The 23,286-nt window shown below is 40.3% G+C and overlaps 1 protein-coding gene across 3 annotated transcripts in view; it reads left to right on the forward strand.

The window, feature by feature from the left end:
* stim2b (stromal interaction molecule 2b) overlaps window positions 1–22,325 on the forward strand; it is a 44,317-nt gene extending 21,992 nt beyond the window's left edge. For all 3 annotated transcript variants that reach the window (XM_026329919.1, XM_026329908.2, XM_026329928.2), the window contains 10 exons: window positions 3,513–3,624; window positions 5,020–5,131; window positions 5,690–5,805; window positions 5,957–6,134; window positions 8,272–8,449; window positions 8,769–8,930; window positions 10,504–10,604; window positions 18,852–19,090; window positions 19,186–19,375; window positions 19,946–22,325. In XM_026329919.1, the coding sequence (XP_026185704.1) occupies window positions 3,513–3,624; window positions 5,020–5,131; window positions 5,690–5,805; window positions 5,957–6,134; window positions 8,272–8,449; window positions 8,769–8,930; window positions 10,504–10,604; window positions 18,852–19,090; window positions 19,186–19,375; window positions 19,946–20,567 (2,010 nt within the window). In that variant the 3' untranslated portion in view covers window positions 20,568–22,325. The remainder of the gene's footprint in view (window positions 1–3,512; window positions 3,625–5,019; window positions 5,132–5,689; window positions 5,806–5,956; window positions 6,135–8,271; window positions 8,450–8,768; window positions 8,931–10,503; window positions 10,605–18,851; window positions 19,091–19,185; window positions 19,376–19,945) is intronic.
* Window positions 22,326–23,286: the final 961 nt, after the last annotated feature.

The following is a 23,286-nucleotide window of genomic DNA, read 5'->3' on the forward strand; positions in this document are numbered from 1 at the left end:
TGACTCAAACTGTCCTCTTCCTGCTGGTTCTTTGAAATGATTTAAGGGTTTATGATAAGAGATAAGTGAATTGTAAGTATATGTGGACAGATGGACTGAAGCAGTAGATCTGATCTACCTGGGGTCACTGGGAGTTTCAGGTTTTTCATCAGGGGTTGATCCTCTTGCGACTACTGAGCTGCCACTATTGTTTTCTTCTGAGCTGACTGAGGACCAGATCAGGTTTTAGCATGGTGCTGGCAATGAGAATTTGAGTTGTTGCCCAGGTCCGTGGTCAGTTTCCAGGCTCCAGCTGGGGAAGGGATCCTTGTGGGTCTTCTAGTAGTTGGTGATTTTTTTTTTTTGTCCTGTTTGAGTATATGAGTCTTGACGGTGTCAGGACTTATCAGCCTCTAGTTTTGCACCAGCTCCCTGCGATGTAGCCTTGAGGACTTCAGCACGGCACCAACGGTAGCGACCGACAGAGTTAGCCTTGGGGCAGCTGCCCCTGGCACAAAGTTTCAAAGTTTCACACCCTGGGCACAAAGAACAAGCTAATGTTTCAGGAACACATGGTATAAAGCCTTGACAAGGAGCTTTATCCTGCCACAGCTCCACCCAGGTGATCTTTCCAGCCAGGGCATGAATAGAGTCCCAGTGAGACTGAAGAGAAAGATCCTTATGGGCAGAGTCTCAAACTGAGCCAACTCAGTCTGGAATTTGATGTGAACAAATGTGTCTTTGTTTACTAGTCTGGATGCCAGTGTGTCATACCCTGTTTGTGCTTGGCCTCTGTGTGTACGTATAGAGACTGTCTCTGTATTGTTGTCTGTTCAGGACTGAATATTGGCCACCATCACATTTACAGTCCAGTAGTGCTTTTTTTTTTTCTCCTCTTTTGACTTTAACAGGCTACAACACCACAGACGTTATCACAGCTATCTAAACCACAGAGCTGCCTTTATACAGTATATGTGTGGTTAGCCTCTTATTTTATGTGCCTCTGTAAAGATGCCTTTCACCATATGCAAAGCTGCTCTGCCCACAAGTTCAAGCTTCCTACCGCAGCCTTTCAATCAATAAGTGAAAAGTTTGAATGCTCTAATCAAGCAGCCTTTTGTCTTTTTGTATTTTTTTGAGTAACCTCTCTAGTGCAGTTATTATACTTGGATCCTTGGCAAATGATCAGTTACAGATAATAAAGTGATCGGGTGTAAAGGCAGCTAATAACTGTTTTAACTTCTATTTTAGATTAAAGAAAGAATATCTGTGCTTTCTTGTTCTTTTGCTCTGGCAAATGTCCTTGAAATCTGCAACTTTGCCAGCAGGACTTCATTTCCCATAAGCCACAGTGAGCATGTAGTAAAACAGCAGCTCAGACTCACTCAGCAAACAGTTCAGACACAGGTTAGTATGAGGCAGGTAGGAGAAAATGGGGCAAAAACTGACAGGCTTCTAAACTAATGGTTTTGACTCATCGGACTTTTTCTATTCTTGTCCGTGTGCTCTGGCAAATGTCGCCCACATTTGCATCTCTGCCAGCACGACGCCATTTCTCATTCAGAACAGGGAGCATTAAAAGCTTTGCAAGACATTTGTTTGGACTCGTATTGCACACGCTGTGGTCCCTCCAGTGACTCAGCAGACTGTCTGCCCTTTTTCTCGGCTCCTGGCTTTACGTCAGAGTCGACTCATTAGCATTTGTTTTGTGAAAGAAAGTGAAGAAGAAGAAAACCTTTTACCAATGTTTTTAGGCCTCTCACTATTTGGTCCACGGCTCATGTGGTGAAAGAGCTTTTCAGACTCAAATCTGGGAACCTAGAAAACACAAATTAAAACCTTTGTCTAGGCTTATGTTCAGTATATCCAACCCTCCAGCTGCAGCGAGCTCAGACATCAATTCCACTGGTTTTATGTGGATGTTATGTAGCGATTAATGAAATAACATGGTTAGAAACAGAAGCAGGATACATTGATGGACTAATGACTTTATTATGTAATATCACCTGTCATCATGTCAGTATGAACCTAACTTGTCTTAATGACGATTGGATGGATTGAATACAATTCAGATGTGTATATGACTATTAGGACTTTAGTGATTCCTTGATGTTTCCCACTGTTCATTGTTACTGTGCTTTTTCCAGCATAGCAAGATTTTGTCTTTTGTGTTCTTCAGTGTGACATCTGAAGTATCGGACTTCCCATCTCTTAAATCTGTGATTAGAACACATTTATATTTGAGTGTGTGTGTGCATCTCACAGAGGAACTTGCCTGATCACAAGAGATTTTTTTTTTATTTTTTTTATTATTATTATTGCTGTGTTCAGTGCTGGAAGCATTTGTAGTGAACAGCCTGTCAGCACCAGACTTTCATTATGTATTCAATGTTAAACTCACAGCCCTCCTTCCGTCTTTCTGTGCACACAGTGGAGATGTGTGAAAGCACTGGTGGATTGTGAAAATGCTGGTTATGTCTGCATGGCATGAAAAATACAGTTGTTTTCAGGACTCTGTCCAAGGAATTTGGTGGAGTCGAGCAAAACATCTGTCTTTGAATCGTGACATTTTTCAAGCTGTGATGGAATCTGGATTTGCTGGTTTATCCTTTTTGACTCAGATGTGAAACTAATTGATCTGTTTATGATTCATCACAGTGTGAACTGTCAAAACACCCTCAGCTGCAGCTACAAAGTTCAGTTTTACATGATTAAAATCCTGTCGTCTCATTGCTGACGTGTTTTCTCAGGAAGCAAACAGGCCCGGCGGGTGTTGATATGTGAAACCTTTCAAAGCTGCAAATTAGTAGCTTGCTATGCTAACCTTGACCTGTAGATGCTAGTAATAGTAGAAACTTTTTTTTTTTTTTTTCAAATCATAGGAGCACCTTTTAATTCCAATACACCTGAAGTGTATATTTTACTAAAACAGTTATATTTTTATGTGGCAACACACTGAGTGGGTGTTACTGTGCAGTGTATGAGGCTAATTGGCCTAATTGTTTACCAGAAGCAGGGAGGGTGTATGAATTGGTCAGGAGTTATGGAGTTTTTAGTTCATGCCAAGGCTTCAGGATGAATGCTGTGAGCCGTTTGGTAGTCAGCCTTCTTCATTGCTACTGGACCTCTGGCAGTCCTGTGCTGGTTTGTTTGCTGTGGCTTTCTCTGCAGGGGCATTTAGTTCTGAGCTACCAAAGGAGGACAGCCGGAAACTCACAGCACACACACACACTCAATCGTGCACACACACACAGGTGGAAGTGGTGTCTCCACCATGGGTCTCTTTTCTCTTTTTAAAGTCCCTTAAAAGGAAATTGTGTGAAAAGAAAGCGTGTGTGTGATCCAAAAGCCAAACCTTAAGGCAAAGACAGCTCTCTGTGAAAAGCAGACATGGCCAGCACAGCCATCTGTATCTACCCAAGGGTTTTTAGTGAGGAAAAACTCCTTTTACACTGCTGGAAACTAACACAAATATATGTCTTATGTTTCTGAAAAGGGTGCAAAGCTCAATATTGTTTCCCTTCCTTTTCTAGTTTATCATAGAAGACATGAAGCAGCAGCAGACCAACAAACACAGCAACCTGCACCGTGAAGACCAGCACATCACCGTGGAAGAGCTGTGGAAGGGCTGGAAGACGTCTGAAGGTAAAGCAAACAAGTTGCCTGTGACACTGACACATTTATTGCCCTGTCCAAAGTTATTCAAGTTAAGTAGAAAAGAACTAACTGAAGCAAGAGGATAGAGAAAAACACAAGTGACGACACAATTAGTTTTAATGTAAAGTTAAAGTAAAAGCTGAAGGGTTTAGATGTTTAAAGCCTTGTACCCCACATAGAAAGATTTCAGAGCCATTGACCTTTCTTAGGCTGCACAGAGAGCACTGGGACTCTTTAACTCTTTAAACACACCAGGTCACATGATACAGGTGTGGCTTGTAATACATAATCAGCAGGTGTGGGCATCCTCTTCATCGACTCCTGACGTTCTCCTGTAACAGCGTAACAAAACGCCACTGGCTATCCCTGAAGTGACTTTCCAGTTTTTCCAAAACTCAAGTCAATTCCGTCACGTACACTTAACACTGTATTTACATCACCTGGTATTTTCTCTACAGGATGATTCAGGGTGGGGGGTAGACAAAGTCATTCAGGTTTCAAGTGGTTTCTTGTCTTTTTGTTCTTTAGTTTTCACTTTGGTCAAACTAATCATATTTCCCTGTAAATGAGAGAGTGAAGGCTGTAGATTTATTGCAGTTTACATCTTTAGAAAAGTTTCATTTGCTTCTTCTCTTCAGTTAATTCAGTGAATTTGAGATACAATTGGTCTGCTGGTCTTTTCATAAAACACCTGGGGACCCAGACCCCTTTGATCTATCATCCCCAGCCAGTATGTGCTAGTGATTGAGAGAGAGTGATCAAAATACACTACCAGTCAAAAGTTTGGGGTCACCCCTTTTTTTTTTTTTGTTAGTTTGCTTTTATGAACATTTACTTTGTTCAAACTGCAAAAGGTGAAAAAATGTCACTAAAACTGAAAATCACTGGAACTCTCAGAGATCAGCAGTGGAAGTAAATTAAAACACAGTTCTTATAGGTGGCTCAGTTTGTCAAATCTGTCTGTACAGTATCTGCATGAGTACAGCATATTCCTATTAAACTGCATGTTTCATATGTTCAACTGCAAAACTGAAGTGACCCCAGACCTTTGACTAGTAGTGTATAAGTTTATGATAGCACATAGGTGTCCTTATGTAAGATGCTAACCACCATCTTACACCTGGTGACCCTTCCATTGCTGAATGGTTGTGTCTGCCTGATGACCGGGACAATGTGCTGCATGGCAGCACTGGCATTGGTGTGTACATGACTGGGAATAATGTAATATCAGTCTTATGTTATCTCCAGGGCCTTGGCAGTAAATAATATACAGTCTATTATGCTTTCATATTAATGGCTCAAACATTGGTGAAATGTAAAAAAAAACAAACAGCTAAATCTGTAAAAGTAAAGTGGTAACACCCTTTCATCCCCTTTTTCAAGTCCACAACTGGACCATGGAGGACACGGTGCAATGGCTTAAAGAGTCTGTGGAGCTGCCGCAGTATGAGAAGAACTTCCGGGACTTCCGGGTCACTGGGAACACTTTGCCTCGGTTAGTACTGCTCACCTAATGACTTCATTGCTCGCAGCAGCAGTAATACACAACCTGAACTGTGCATCCCTGCATCAATAATAGTGATAAGAAGACAAAGATGAGATGTTGTGCTGCACTGTCAGAATTTCTGCCTCTAGTCGAGATGTTATTTTGCTTTACCATCGGTGACAGTGGAGTGTGGTTATGAGCTTGGTTATAACCCAGCAGCTTTATTTTCATTACTCTGATGCTGCCCACTGCTGGTTGTAAAGGGCAACACAGGGAAAAGTGACTTGCTCAGAAACAGGTAGAATCTTACATATTTTATTAGAAAAGGTTTGTAAGGGCTTGTAGACTTTTTTTTTTCAAGGCCAAAAGAGTTTTTTTTTTTTTTAAATGGCCTTAAATGTGTTAGTTTATTAGTTTAAAAACACTGGAGACATTTTGTCAAACAGCAAACATTAATGGGGCTGTGGACAATTACAATGACCATTGAAGACCAAAATAATTTAATTCTGACCACATAGAAAAGCACAATTTACTAAATACAAAATGTTCTTTCTCTTTACATTTCAGAATAGCAGCAAATGAGCCGTCGTTTATGTCGATGCAGCTGAAGATATTAGACCAGCGACATAAACAAAAACTAAACCTCAAGGCACTAGATGCAGTGCTTTTTGGCCCTCCCCTCCGTACGTATGCACAGTGTTCAAAGAACATCATCATTCATTAAAGTTAAACACCTGTTAATACAAACTTATAGCATTAGTTGTACTCCCTCACTTTTAATTTCATAATGTGTTTCAAAAGCCAAAGATCTTTCTTCTGTTCCGTCCTCCGCAGGTCCACAACATAACTGGATGAAAGACTTCATCCTGATGGTTTCCATAGTGATCGGTGTCGGGGGCTGCTGGTTTGCTTATGTGCAAAACAAGTCCAGCAAGGTGCACATCTCTCAGATGATGAAGGATCTGGAAAGCCTGCAACATGCTGAGCAAAGCCTCTTGGACCTGCAGGGCCGGTGAGAGAAGAAACCTTCAGATTTGGATTAAAATGTAAAACAACTGAGTAATGTAAACCAGACAGAAAACCAGGACAAAATGGTTTTATTCAGTTACAGTTCAGTTTTGTAGTCGTGTCATCTGACCTTCGGCCGTATGTCTTGGACACTCGGGTGAAGAGAGGGGCAGAGCTGTCAACTGATCACCACCTGGTGGTGAGTTGGATCCGCTGGCGGAGGAGGAAGCGGGACAGACTTGGCAGGCCCAAACGTACTGTGAGGGTCTGTTGGGAATGTTTGGCCGAACCCGCCGTCAGAGGGGTCTTTAACTCACACCTCCGAGAGAGCTTCTACCAGATCCCGGGGGAGGCTGGGGACATTGAGTCCGAATGGACCATGTTTTCCACTTCCATTGTCGACCCCGTGGCTAGGAGCTGTGGCCGTAAGGTTTCGGGTGCCTGTCGTGGCGGCAGTCCCCGAACTCGGTGGTGAACACCGCAGGTAAGGGATGCCGTCAAGCTGAAGAAGGAGTCCTACCAAATTTGGTTGGCTTGTGGGACTCCCGAAGCAGCTGACGGCGGCAAAAACTCGGGTATGGGAGGAGTTTGGTGAGGCCATGGAGAAAGGACTACCAGATTCTGGCAAACCGTCCAGCGCCTCAAAAGGGGGGAGACAGTGCTCTACCAACACTGTTTACAGTGGAAGTGGGGAGCTGCTGACCTCGACTGGGGATATTGTCGGACGGTGGAAGGAATAGTTCGAGGACCTCCTCAATCCCGTCAACACGTCTTCCATAAGGGAAGTAGGGGCTGGGGATTCGGAGGCTGATCCATCCATCACCCAAGCCGAAGTCACTGAGGTAGCTCGGCAGCTCCTCGGTGGCAAAGCACTGGGGGTGGATGAGATCCGCCCCGAGTACTTCAAGTCTTTGGATGTTGTTGGGCTGTCATGGCTGACACACCTGTGCAACATTGCGTGGCGTTCGGGGACAGTACCCTCTGGATTGGCAGACCGGGGTGGTGGTTCCTCTTTTTAAGAAGGGGAACGAGAGGGTGTGTTCCAACTACAGAGGGATCACACTCCTAAGCCTCCCAGGGAAGGTCTATGCCAGGGTGCTGGAGAGGAGGATCCGGCCAGTGGTCCAACCTCGGATCCAGGAGGAACAATGCGGTTTCTGCCCCGGCCGTGGAACACTGGACCAGCTCTACACCCTCTCGAGGGTGCCTGAGGGTTCATGGGAGTTTGCCCAACCAGTCCACATGTGTTTTGTGGACTTGGAGAAGGCATTCGACCGGGTCCCTCGTGACATCCTGTGGGAGGTGCTCCAGGAGTATGGGGTCCGGGGCCCTTTGTTGAGGGCTATCCGGTCTCTGTATAAACGGAGCAGGAGCTTGGTTCACATTGCTGGTAGTAAGTCAGATCTGTTCCCAGTGCACGTTGGACTCCGGCAGGGCTGCCCTTTGTGACCAGTTCTGTTCATTACTTTTATGGACAGAATTTCTAGGCGCAGCCAGGGGCCGGAGGGAGTCCAGTTCGGGGACCACAGGATCTCATCTCTGCTTTTTGCAGATGATGTTGTCCTGTTGGCTCCATCGAGCCAGGATCTCCAGCGTGCGCTGGGGCGGTTTGCAACCGAGTGTGAAGTGGCTGGGATGAGAATCAGCACCTCCAAGTCTGAGACCATGGTACTCAACCGGAAAAAGGTGGCTTGCCATCTCCAGGCCAGGGGAGAGATCCTGCCTCAGGTGGAGGAGTTTAAGTATCTCAGGGTCTTGTTCACGAGTGAGGAAAGGACGGAACGCGAGATTTACAGACGGATTGGGGCATCAGCAGCAGTAATGCGGTCGGTGTACCGGTCCGTTGTGGTGAAGAAGGAGCTAAGCCGGAAGGCAAAGCTCTCGATTTACCGGTCAATCTACGTTCCTACTCTCACCTATGGTCATGACCGAAAGAACAAGATTGCAGATACAAGCGGCTGAAATGAGCTTCCTCTGCAGGGTGGCCGGGCGCTCCCTTAGAGATAGGGTGAGGAACTCATGGAGGGATGGATGGGTGGTTTTATTCAGTCTTAAGTTCCTTAATGTAAAATTATTTTAGTTAAAGCTGTATGTTTACATGTACATTAAGTTGCCAGTACTTGTTTCCTCTCATCTCCCAGGCTGGAAAAAGCTCAGGAGGAGAACCGGACAGTGGCAGTGGAAAAGCAGAACCTTGAGCAGAAAATGAGGGATGAGATCACCGGAGCCAAAAAGGAGGCTCACAGGCTCAGAGAGCTGCGAGAAGGTGCAGAATGTGAGCTCAGTCGCCTCAAATACGCTGAGGAGGAGTTGGTGCAGGTGGGGCTTCCCAGACTGTAAATTGTCCCTGTTTGTACACAGATTTTTCATTATTACATCTCCTGCCGGGCACTATATGGAACAACACTGTAGATTATTGCAAATGTATGCATTAATGCCACTAAATTACCTTTAGATTAGTATTCCTCATGTTAATTTTCTGAGTTTGATTAAAATTTTAAGAGTTTGAATAAATGCTGTTGATGTAAAATCCAAAGACTGACCATTCACCTGCCGCACTTACTATACTTGATCAACGATCTAATGCAAGACTATATATTTTACACTGAATTTAATGGATCATGTTTCTCCTGTTTAGGTGCGAAAGGCTCTGAAGCGAGCGGAGAAGGAGATGCAGTCAGAGAGGTCGGTGCCTGAAGCTCTTCAGAAGTGGCTTCAACTCACACATGAGGTGGAGGTGCAGTACTACAACATAAAGAAACAGAATGCTGAATTCCAGCTGTGCGTCGCAAAAGACGAGGTAACTTTTTTATATTTTTAATGTAGTATTATAAACATGGATGCTCCTACATTATGTGACTTGCACTGGATTAAGTGTACAGTTAGGATTACGAGTCTTTGAAAAGACAAAAAAATATGTTTTTATATTTAAGTAACATTTTAACTTGTAGTTATAACCAAGTATTTTAACACTGTCATACTGCTACTTTTACTTTAATAAAGGATCCCATTACTTCTTCTGCCACTGCTTGTAGCAATGCATCATGGGACATTTTGTTGGCACATACTATTTCAAGGCCTTTAGTATTATTTTTACATGTGACAGAGGGTTGTTTCTGTGCTTAGTATTCAGCATGCATGTATTTGGATAGATGAGTTCCAGCTAAGCATAAATTGGATCCAATCTTGCCTAGATTGACTCACTGATTTCCATTATTTAAATGAATGAAATTGTGAAGTTGCAAGTTGTTAAATCTTTTAGCCTGGTTTAGTGCTGGGGTACTGTAAGAACTCTCTACAGTACAGAGATTTTAAAACAATCAATTAATTTGGTGTTTGAGTTCATGAGAGCTGTGGAAGAAGTATTGAAATCCTTTACTCAAGCAAAAGTGCAAATATGTATTGAAAATGTTAGTGAACCTAAAAATATGCTAGAATTATCAGGAAAGTTAGGTATGCATTGCATATGTATTTTTATTATACAGGTATTAAAGTAAAAGTAGAACTTTACTGATGCATTTTGTTATGGTGAATCTCACCATGAAGGACTCACCCCTGAAGACTGACTTATTGTCATTGATGATTATTCTGCAGATTAATTTCTTGAGCAGTGAGATTTTTTGGCATTTTAATTTGAAAAACTAATTTCAAAATTTGTGATTGAGTAGTTTAACTTAGAGAAAAGTTGTGTCTTATAAACTGATTTGATCTGATAGAATTTTAGTCATTGTCATCTTCTTTTCCTTTGGGCTGCTCCCTTCAGGGGTCGTCACAGCGAATCATCTGCCTCCATTTAACCCTATCCTCTGTATCCTCCTCACCCACACCAACTATCCTCATGTCCTCCTTCACTACATCCAAGAACCTCCTCTTTGGTCTTCCTCTAGGCCTCCATACTGGCAGCTCTAACCTCAGCATCCTTTTACCAATGTATTCACTGTCCCTCCTCTGAACATGTCCAAACCATCTCAGTCTGGCTTCCCTGGCTTTATCTCCAAAACATCTAACATGAGCTGTCCCTCTGATGTCCTCATTCCTGATCCTATCCATCCTCATCACTCCCAGAGAGAACCTCAACATCTTCAGCTCTGCTACCTCCAGCTCTGCCTCCTGTCTTTTTCTCAGTGCCACTGTCTCTAAACCAGACAACATTGCTGGTCTCACCACTGTCTTGTCCACCTTTCCTTTCATTCTTGCTGACACTCTTTTGTCACACCTCACACCTGACACTTTCCTTCACCCGTTCCAGAATTGTAGTACCATGTACAAAATCATGTCAAACCTTAAAGACGACCAACTGTTTATTTGGCTAAAAATTACAATTAGACATATATAACAAAATAATGCTTTAAAATCTTTTTTTTGTGTTCCAGGCAGAAAAAATAAAAAAGAAAAGAGGTTCTGTTTTTGGAACTCTGCATGTAGCCCACAGTTCATCACTGGACGAAGTGGACCACAAGATACTCGAGGCAAAGTAAGAACACCACATTCACATACATTATTATTGTGATGCCATGAAGCTAAAAGACAGTTTAAATTAATGTATACTATGATGTCTAAAATCCATGACAGTAAGTGTGTCATATCTTTTGTAAAAGTTGTTTACTTCAGTGTTTCGAAAACTTAGCTTTACTATAACTAACACTGAGTCACATGAGGCTATTTTTCATGATCACTTTTGAGTAAACTTTTAGTTTACTATATGACCACATGTTTGTGGAAAACAAATTTATGTCAGTCGAAAATGGTTGTTGTAGTATGATCACTTTAGTCAAGAAAATTTATACTGGCTACATGGCTTGAAAGTGGTCACAGTCTAATTTAGTTTATTATATAGCATTTCTTTTTTTTTGCCAATTCAAACTTTTTCCAATTACTAAAAAAACGATCAACCACTAAGATTTTCAACCTTGAAAAATCTAATATTTATGTGGCTAAAATGGTCATATAGTGTGTGGCACAAAAGCTCTCATAGTATGTAGCTCATAAGTGGTCAGAGTATAGAAGGTGGACATGTTATAGCTTGTGTCTAAAAAGGGCCAAAGGGTTACACTTTTTTTCACATTAAGTCAAACTTTCAATTTAAGGTTAAACTTTCTTTAAAATTTTTTAAGAGTGTGTGCCTTTGAAGTTCTGTTACAATTAGTTTGGTGTATTTAATTTCCTATTTTAGGGCCCAGTTATGAGATAATGATCATTTGTATTTTTTTTTACTCTGTCTATAACAGATCACACACTACACTATAGTATAGCTGACTACATTTTTATTATGGCACTATGACCATTTAGTCCACATACATTTTACTCCTAATAAATTAATATTTTCTGATTATTCAGGGTGTGAAAAATCATTAGATTTCCCCCCCTGATTTTTCAGGGTGTGACAAATCATTAGATTTTTTTCCACTGATTTTTCAGGGCGTGAAAAATCACTTGATTATTCAGGGTGTGACAAATCATTAGATTTTTTTCCACTGATTTTTCAGGGCGTGAAAAATCACTTGATTATTCAGGGTGTGACAAATCATTAATTTTTTTCCACTGATTTTTCAGGGTGTGAAAAATCACTTGATTATTCAGGGCGTGAAAAATCACTTGATTATTCAGGGTGTGACAAATCATTTGATTTTTTTTTCCCACTGATTTTTCAGGGCGTGAAAAATCACTTGATTATTCAGGGTGTGAAAAATCATTAGATTTTTTGCACTGATTTTTCAGGGCGTGAAAAATCACTTGATTATTCAGGGTGTGAAAAAATCATTAGATTTTTTTTCCACTGATTTTTCAGGGCGTGAAAAATCACTTGATTATTCAGGGCGTGAAAAATCACTTGATTATTCAGGGTGTGACAAATCATTAGATTTTTTTCCACTGATTTTTCAGGGTGTGAAAAATCACTTGATTATTCAGGGCGTGAAAAATCACTTGATTATTCAGGGCGTGAAAAATCACTTGATTATTCAGGGTGTGAAAAAATCATTAGATTTTTTTTTCCACTGATTTTTCAGGGCGTGAAAAATCACTTGATTTTTCAGGGTGTGAAAAATCACTTGATTATTCAGGGCGTGAAAAATCATTAGATTTTTTTTCCCACTGATTTTTCAGGGTGTGACAAATCATTAGATTTTTTCCACTGATTTTTCAGGGTGTGAAAAATCACTTGATTTTTCAGGGTGTGACAAATCATTAGATTTTTTCCACTGATTTTTCAGGGTGTGAAAAATCACTTGATTTTTCAGGGTGTGAAAAATCATTAGATTTTTTTCCACTGATTTTTCAGGTTGTGAAAAATCACTTGATTATTCAGGGTGTGAAAAATCATTAGATTTTTTCCACTGATTTTTCAGGGTGTGCAAAATCACTTGATTATTCAGGGTGTGAAAAATCATTAGATTTCCCCCCCTGATTTTTCAGGGTGTGAAAAATCATTAGATTTTTTTCCACTGATTTTTCAGGGCGTGAAAAATCACTTGATTATTCAGGGTGTGACAAATCATTAGATTTTTTTCCACTGATTTTTCAGGGCGTGAAAAATCACTTGATTATTCAGGGTGTGAAAAATCATTAGATTTTTTGCACTGATTTTTCAGGGCGTGAAAAATCACTTGATTATTCAGGGTGTGAAAAAATCATTAGATTTTTTTTTTCCACTGATTTTTCAGGGCGTGAAAAATCACTTGATTATTCAGGGCGTGAAAAATCACTTGATTATTCAGGGTGTGACAAATCATTAGATTTTTTTCCACTGATTTTTCAGGGTGTGAAAAATCACTTGATTATTCAGGGCGTGAAAAATCACTTGATTATTCAGGGCGTGAAAAATCATTAGATTTTTTGCACTGATTTTTCAGGGCGTGAAAAATCACTTGATTATTCAGGGTGTGAAAAAATCATTAGATTTTTTTTTCCACTGATTTTTCAGGGCGTGAAAAATCACTTGATTTTTCAGGGTGTGAAAAATCACTTGATTATTCAGGGCGTGAAAAATCATTAGATTTTTTTTCCCACTGATTTTTCAGGGTGTGACAAATCATTAGATTTTTTCCACTGATTTTTCAGGGTGTGAAAAATCACTTGATTTTTCAGGGTGTGAAAAATCATTAGATTTTTTTCCACTGATTTTTCAGGGTGTGAAAAATCACTTGATTATTCAGGGCGTGAAAAATCACTTGATTATTCAGGGTGTGAAAAATCATTAGATTTTTTCCACTGATTTTTCAGGGTGTGCAAAATCACTTGATTATTCAGGGTGTGAAAAATCATTAGATTTCCCCCCCTGATTTTTCAGGGTGTGAAAAATCATTAGATTTTTTTCCACTGATTTTTCAGGGCGTGAAAAATCACTTGATTATTCAGGGTGTGACAAATCATTAGATTTTTTGCACTGATTTTTCAGGGCGTGAAAAATCACTTGATTATTCAGGGTGTGAAAAATCACAAAGTCTACAAAAATGCTTCATTGTCATTACAGAAATTAACCTTCTGGGGTCGGAGGGGGTTTTTGGGGCCTGGACAAATTTTGACATGTCCTGACATTTGTGCTTTTTCCAGTGTTTTTTAAACATAATGTCTAAAGTCTGATAACGCTGTAATCAGCACAAAATTGGCTACAATAATATGTGAGCAGCAAGTTTACACACTATTGTGTTTTTGAGAAAAAAGTGGTTATGCATGGTTAATGAAAAACTACAATTTTTTACTCACTCAAGACCATAAAACACAAACAGAGCATTGGTTCACAAGACTTTGGAGACCAGCATGTTGTAGGCTAAAGTGTTAAACAGAGGGTTAAACACTCACATACTGTACTATTACCACCTCATAACCCGATACAACCTGAAACTATACTATGACCACTTTTGAGACAAATTGAGCCAATATCCATTTTTGAGTCACAAACACCAACATGACCACTTTTGAGCCACAAGCACGAACATGTCCACTTTTGAGCCACAAACACTAACATGACCACTTTTGAGCCAAATTGAGCCAATGTCCATTTTTAAGCCACAAACATGAACATGTCCACTTTTGAGCTACAAACACTAACATGTCCATTTTTTAGACACCAACTATACTACGAACACTTTTGAGCCACAAACATGAATATGACCACTTTTGAACCACAAACACTAACATGTCCATTTTTTAGACACCAACTATACTATGACCACTTTTGAGCCACAAACATTAACATGTCCACTTTTGAGCCACAAACACTAACATGACCACTTTTGAGCCAAATTGAGCCAATGTCCATTTTTAAGCCACAAACATGAACATGTCCACTTTTGAGCTACAAACACTAACATGTCCATTTTTTAGACACCAACTATACTACGAACACTTTTGAGCCACAAACATGAATATGACCACTTTTGAACCACAAACACTAACATGTCCATTTTTGAGACACCAACTATACTATGACCACTTTTGAGTCACAAGCACGAACATGTCCACTTTTGAGCCACAAACACTAACATGACCACTTTTGAGCCAAATTGAGCCAATGTCCATTTTTAAGCCACAAACACCAACATGACCACTTTTGAGCCACAAAGACCAACATGACCACTTTTGAGCCACAAACTCTAACATGTCCACTTTTGAGCCACAAACACTAACATGTCCACTTTTGAGCCACCTACTATTACCTTGACCACTTTTGAGCCAAATTGAGCCAATGTCCATTTTTAAGCCACAAACACCAACATGTCCACTTTTGAGCCACAAACTCTAACATGTCCACTTTTGAGCCACAAACACTAACATGTCCATTTTTTAGACACCAACTATACTATGACCACTTTTGAGCCACAAACATGAACATGACCACTTTTGAACCACAAACACTAACATGTCCATTTTTGAGACACCAACTATACTATGACCACTTTTGAGCCACAAACATGAACATGACCACTTTTGAACCACAAACACTAACATGTCCATTTTTGAGACACCAACTATACTATGACCACTTTTGAGCCACAAACATGAACATGACCACTTTTGAACCACAAACACTAACATGTCCATTTTTGAGACACCAACTATACTATGACCACTTTTGAGCCACAAACATTAACATGACCACTTTTGAACCACAAACACTAACATGTCCATTTTTGAGACACCAACTATACTATGACCACTTTTGAGCCACAAAAACCAACATGACCACTTTTGAGCCACAAACACTAACATGTCCATTTTTGAGACACCAACTATACTATGACCACTTTTGAGCCACAAAAACCAACATGTCCACTTTTGAGCCACAAACACTAACATGTCCATTTTTTAGACACCAACTATACTATGACCACTTTTGAGCCACAAACATGAACATGACCACTTTTGAGCCACAAACACTAACATGTCCATTTTTTAGACACCAACTATACTATGACCACTTTTGAGCCACAAAAACCAACATGTCCACTTTTGAGCCACAAACACTAACATGTCCATTTTTGAGACACCAACTATACTATGACCACTTTTGAGCCACAAACATGAACATGACCACTTTTGAACCACAAACACTAACATGTCCATTTTTGAGACACCAACTATACTATGTCCATTTTTTAGACACCAACTATACTACGAACACTTTTGAGCCACAAACATGAATATGACCACTTTTGAACCACAAACACTAACATGTCCATTTTTGAGACACCAACTATACTATGACCACTTTTGAGCCACAAACATTAACATGACCACTTTTGAGCCACAAAAACCAACATGTCCACTTTTGAGCCACAAACACTAACATGTCCACTTTTGAGCCACCTACTATTACCTTGACCACTTTTGAGCCAAATTGAGCCAATGTCCATTTTTAAGCCACAAACACCAACATGTCCACTTTTGAGCCACAAACTCTAACATGTCCACTTTTGAGCCACAAACACTAACATGTCCATTTTTTAGACACCAACTATACTATGACCACTTTTGAGCCACAAACATGAACATGACCACTTTTGAACCACAAACACTAACATGTCCATTTTTGAGACACCAACTATACTATGACCACTTTTGAGCCACAAACATGAACATGACCACTTTTGAACCACAAACACTAACATGTCCATTTTTGAGACACCAACTATACTATGACCACTTTTGAGCCACAAAAACCAACATGTCCACTTTTGAGCCACAAACACTAACATGTCCATTTTTTAGACACCAACTATACTATGACCACTTTTGAGCCACAAACATGAACATGACCACTTTTGAACCACAAACACTAACATGTCCATTTTTGAGACACCAACTATACTATGTCCATTTTTTAGACACCAACTATACTATGACCACTTTTGAGCCACAAACATTAACATGACCACTTTTGAGCCACAAAAACCAACATGTCCACTTTTGAGCCACAAACACTAACATGTCCATTTTTTAGACACCAACTATACTATGACCACTTTTGAGCCACAAACATGAACATGACCACTTTTGAACCACAAACACTAACATGTCCATTTTTTAGACACCAACTATACTATGACCACTTTTGAGCCACAAACATGAACATGACCACTTTTGAACCACAAACACTAACATGTCCATTTTTGAGACACCAACTATACTATGACCACTTTTGAGCCACAAAAACCAACATGTCCACTTTTGAGCCACAAACACTAACATGTCCATTTTTTAGACACCAACTATACTATGACCACTTTTGAGCCACAAACATGAACATGACCACTTTTGAACCACAAACACTAACATGTCCATTTTTTAGACACCAACTATACTATGACCACTTTTGAGCCACAAACATGAACATGACCACTTTTGAACCACAAACACTAACATGTCCATTTTTGAGACACCAACTATACTATGACCACTTTTGAGCCACAAACATGAACATGACCACTTTTGAACCACAAACACTAACATGTCCATTTTTGAGACACCAACTATACTATGACCACTTTTGAGCCACAAACATGAACATGACCACTTTTGAACCACAAACACTAACATGTCCATTTTTGAGACACCAACTATACTATGACCACTTTTGAGCCACAAACATTAACATGACCACTTTTGAACCACAAACACTAACATGTCCATTTTTGAGACACCAACTATACTATGACCACTTTTGAGCCACAAAAACCAACATGTCCACTTTTGAGCCACAAACACTAACATGTCCATTTTTTAGACACCAACTATACTATGACCACTTTTGAGCCACAAAAACCAACATGTCCACTTTTGAGCCACAAACACTAACATGTCCATTTTTGAGACACCAACTATACTATGACCACTTTTGAGCCACAAACATTAACATGTCCACTTTTGAGCCACAAACACTAGCATGTCCACTTTTGAGTCACCTACTATACTATGACCACTTTTGAGCCAAATTGAGCCAATGTCCATTTTTGAGTCACAAACACCAACATGACCACTTTTGAGCCACAAACTATCCTATGTCCACTTTTGAGTCACAAGCACGAACATGTCCACTTTTGAGCCACAAACACTAACATGACCACTTTTGAGCCAAATTGAGCCAATGTCCATTTTTAAGCCACAAACACCAACATGACCACTTTTGAGCCACAAAGACCAACATGACCACTTTTGAGCCACAAACACTAACATGTCCACTTTTGAGCCACCTACTATTACCTTGACCACTTTTGAGCCAAATTGAGCCAATGTCCATTTTTAAGCCACAAACACCAACATGACCACTTTTGAGCCACAAAGACCAACATGACCACTTTTGAGCCACAAACTCTAACATGTCCACTTTTGAGCCACAAACACTAACATGTCCATTTTTTAGACACCAACTATACTATGACCACTTTTGAGCCACAAACATGAACATGACCACTTTTGAACCACAAACACTAACATGTCCATTTTTGAGACACCAACTATACTATGACCACTTTTGAGCCACAAACATTAACATGACCACTTTTGAACCACAAACACTAACATGTCCATTTTTGAGACACCAACTATACTATGACCACTTTTGAGCCACAAAAACCAACATGTCCACTTTTGAGCCACAAACACTAACATGTCCATTTTTTAGACACCAACTATACTATGACCACTTTTGAGCCACAAACATGAACATGACCACTTTTGAACCACAAACACTAACATGTCCATTTTTTAGACACCAACTATACTACGAACACTTTTGAGCCACAAACATGAATATGACCACTTTTGAACCACAAACACTAACATGTCCATTTTTGAGACACCAACTATACTATGACCACTTTTGAGCCACAAACATTAACATGACCACTTTTGAGCCACAAAAACCAACATGTCCACTTTTGAGCCACAAACACTAACATGTCCATTTTTTAGACACCAACTATACTACGAACACTTTTGAGCCACAAACATGAACATGACCACTTTTGAACCACAAACTATAACATGTCCACTTTTGAGCCACAAACTATAAGATGACCGCTTTTGAGACACGTACTATACTATGTCCACTTTTGAGTCACAAACTATAACATGTCCACCTTTTAGGCACAATCTATAATATGTCAACTTGCCACATCCCATATTATAATATACTATGACAGAAGTATCATAGAAGAAGAAAACAAATTACTCTCATAAAGTAAATTAAAGTATAAGAAAAGTGTTTCTCCTGTGTTTTCAGAAAAGCCCTGTCGGAGGTAACAGCATGCCTCAGAGAGCGGCTGCACCGTTGGCAACAGATTGAAAAGCTTTGCGGCTTTCCTGTTGTGAATAACTCAGGTCTTCCGAGCTTAACAGCCAGCCTCTATTCCGATCACAGCTGGGTGGTCATGCCACGAGTGTCGGTTCCTCCCTACCCTATTGCAGGAGGAGTGGACGACTTGGACGAGGATACACCTCCCATCATTCCACAGTTCACAAGTAACTAAGCCAACTGAGGATATAATAACTTTATATTAAAAAAATTGTGTTAAAATAAATTGCAATAGCCTGCTCTTGTTTCCTCATTACCCCAGCAACAACATTAATACGGCCCTCGCTGACACGCAGCAGTAGCCTATGTCGTTCCCGCCGGAGCCTGCTGAGCTCCCCACAATCCTCACTGATGTCTCCAGACCCTGACCTGCTGTCCATGGCTAGCTCACCCCTCTCCTACCGCCCTGAGGCAGATGACGAACATATCACATTCAGCTCGGATAGGAGGGGGTATGTAGTGGTGGCCAGAACTCTGCGAAATGGTTTCATAGTTAGGACTCTTCCATATACTATTTAATCCAGACATTCACTTTGATGTGTCAAATGGCAGAATTTTTCATTGAGCATCATCTTTCTCATTGAGCATCATCTTTTTGTGAGGATTTGATCCACAAATTACTTCTACAGAAAGCTGTTTTAGCTATATTAGTAAATGTTAATTAATCCCTGAAAGCGGCAAGTATAACTATCTTACATAATTGATTGGCAGGATCTTATATCTACTTGAATTCCTCTGCTCTCAATTTGCTTTGCTAAAGTGTTACTAATTGCTAAAGGCAATGAAGACAAAAACTGGCCACATTCATTGTGCAATGCAAGATGGACAGTGGCCAGTCACTAACCAAACATTTATCAAAGCAACCAGGAGAAACATTTAATCTTTCTGAATCTAAAACTTTGAGGACAAGGTCCTATTGTGGCCAGCAACACACACTCCCTATCAAAACAGTGTTAAACTCATGCTGGTACCAAAATTGACACTTAAAATGTGACCATGGTGCATCTTTTCTCCTCTCTCAGGGAACCGACTCAGGAGAGCAGCTCTGATACAGACTCTCTCAACTCTTCCATGGGCCGCAAGCAGTTACACAACCCCTGCATGCAGGGATCGGAGATCTCTTACCGCAAGATTTCCCGTGAGGAACTGCTGCTGTTCAACCAGAGTCCAGAACTTCCTGTTTCCACTCCCACCACCCACACTAGCAGCAGCAGCAGTCTCAGGGACTCTACACCTCCTCCTTTGCCTCCCACTCCAGCCACCACCCCCTCCACACCCCCCTCCACCTCACACTCACCAGCCTTGGAGCATCACCCATTTACACATAAAACCTCACCTGACCTCACCCGCACCATACCTGAGTCTCAAAGTGCAACATTCTCACAGGGGAACATAATTCCTCCAACGGGAAAGGGCACATACAATGGCATCCTAGAGAAGTCCTACAGCTTCAGCCAGCTGCCCGCGAGCATGATGCCCAAAATAGGGCGCTACCCGTCTCTTACCTCTCTGGACTCAGAGGGCCGGAGTGTGGGAAGGGATTATAAGCTGCAGAGCACCTCCTCCCAGGACTCAAGCGACAATGGAGAGAAAACAAGGCGCTCCTCTTCTAAACTCAAAAGCCTGTTTAAGAAGAAAAAATGAAACGGCGTGAAACAGTGAGAGAGACAAATAAGCATTGTTTTAGTCCAAATACTTAAAATGGACATCATTGTAAACTAAAACATTACATTTTCTCTCTTATTTTCTTCTTTTTGTCATCAAAGATGGAATGTAGCTCAGTCTGCGTGCATTTACACACTCCAGACTGGTAGCCTTATTTTTCAATAAAGCCTTTTTATTTTATTCACTCCTAGCCTCACTGGGACACCTGCAAAGGTCAATGAAAAGTCAAAGGTCATGATAGTTGTCATCCAGAAAGACAAAAACAAATGACCTGTTCACTGTCTTCTATTAATGTTATTTTGAGTTCAAACCAAAAAGCCACTATGCTTAAGGTAGTAAAGGTACAGTTCATACATGTATTTTTCAGCACATGATGTATAGTGATACACTGTCGATGTACAGTACAGAATGATGTTTGCTGTTCCTGCTTGAAGTATTTAAATTATGCTTTCACTGGTGACAGCAGCACAACAGTAATACCCAGAAAGGGGGAAAAAGGTCAGACATAAGATCTTAAAACATATTTTAACAATTTATTTCTATTTTTTAAATCTTAAACTCACATACTTGATTAATTTCCTTTGGAAAAAAAAACTGCTAAAAGTTTGTTGCACTACTGTTTCCTGGTATTTTGGGAAACAGCTGCTGCGTATGAAGTAACTATATATTATGGAGTATATATGTAGAGATGAAAAGAATACCGTAGGCAATAGCAGTGAAGACACAATGCCTGCGCCAAAATTATCTGATGTGTCTTCAGAGCCACTGTTTGTGGATATCTATATATAGATATATATTTGTTTTCACATTATTATGTTCTTATAATATAAATATATTGGTGAGGGCTCCTATGAACTATCCTTACTGAAGAAATCTTATTGAATATGCAGACATAACCCACACCCATAATTTTACCTGTAATCTAGCTGTCCCTTATTACTTGATTACCTGCATTGTAGTGCCATATCAACATACTCTTTCCATGTTTTTGTTCCCTTCTCAAACTTGAGGTCACTAACTTGGTCTATTTTTATTGGTGGAAGGCAATTTTCATGCTGTATTTAAGGACAGATGAGCACCAGTGAGTCTAAGGCAGTTGTAGGAATGGATCTTTTTAAAAATGTAGTTTCTGTACTTGACTGCTGACAACACTGTCTCTACTGTACTGTGAGAATGTGGCCTCTACCCAGATTTTTTTTTTTTTTAATAGACTGACACTAAGGACAAAAGAGGACTGATACTTAGACCTACCACACACTAAGCTCGAAGCTGACCCATGCAATACAGTCCTGCTTCTCACCTCTGGGCCTGCACCGAGCGCATTGATGTCGAGCTCCTGCTTCACACTGTGATTTCTGCCTTGTTCCCTTCATCCTGGTCCTAGTTGTCATAACTGTAAACTTAACATGACAGGTCTCATGGCGACGTGGCTGAGGTGTCAGCGGAGACACGATGAGATGTCGGGGTGATGCCATGTAAGAGGTGTGTCTTGTTGACAGGATGACAAGATGATGTGAGGATCCAATGGCCTGTTTAAAAATATGTAATTCAAAGGTTATGGACAATATGGCACACAATGAAGAAAACAGAAGACAGAACTGCAAGACAAGGATAAAATGAATGTTTACAAGACATTAGGGTTTTTTGAGAACATTTTGTGTGTGAATATTTGTATACTGTAGAAGAATTAATAAAAAATGGAGGCAGTGTGTTTGCTGCCATGTTCCACACTTCAAATTCTCTTTATATTCCTATTTATTACTCAATATCTGACAGGTCTGGGTAGTTGTTGAACAATAAGTAACTTTAAAAGGGGCTGTCCACTAATTTTACACATTGGCATTATGTTAATTTGCCATTAGAAGTGGGTTTTAGCCTAATGCCTGCCGCCCTGCATGGAGGTTTCTGACGCTGGGAAAACAGCACCGAGATAACCCTGATGGCATCATCACATCATCAGGTTTATCTCTAACTTCATTCAGACACTATGAACCTTTAGCACAATAGAGCATGGGATTTTGGGGCTTAAGCTATACTTGCAGGATATCTCAACATCCCAATCTCTGCTGCTATGATACACAGATGGACAGTATGCATGGCTATAAAGCAAATGAGTGTTTCATTAATTTTGCAAACTGGGGAGAGGAGTTGGTACATCTGCTGGTGTTAATGTGCTGTTTGGGCTCAACTATACAGAGCAATTAATCCCAGCCTGCAGTTACAGTGGGTGCCACATGGTGTCAGCAGAGCATCAGAGGAAACAACCATATCAACCACTATTAGAAACACTATAAATGCAGACAATGTGCAGACACATATGGGATTTCAAGAGCCAAAGAAATCAGCTAATCTATTCATTCTTAACGTGTCAGTTTTGTATATTACTTTAATGGTCAGGTTTACACTAAGATACTTTTTTATAATATTGTTTCCTCACTCACCCTCTGAAAATGAACTTCATATAGGCACATAAACCTGGGCACTACAACATTAGCAAAATTATGATAAACAGAGAAAGTTTATTAGGTCTCCAAAAAGAGATTCAGGTAAAATTTGGTTTTGATAAGCCTTGTAACATCATAGTAAATGTCAAATGAAAAATTACACACATCAGCTAAAGGCCAGAGCAGTCAGGGGTATGGGCATATTTATATTAGAATGTACAACAATTGTACACATAGGACGTCACATAGACACT

This window comes from Mastacembelus armatus, chromosome 18, assembly GCF_900324485.2.
Source record: "Mastacembelus armatus chromosome 18, fMasArm1.2, whole genome shotgun sequence".
NCBI lineage: Eukaryota > Metazoa > Chordata > Actinopteri > Synbranchiformes > Mastacembelidae > Mastacembelus > Mastacembelus armatus.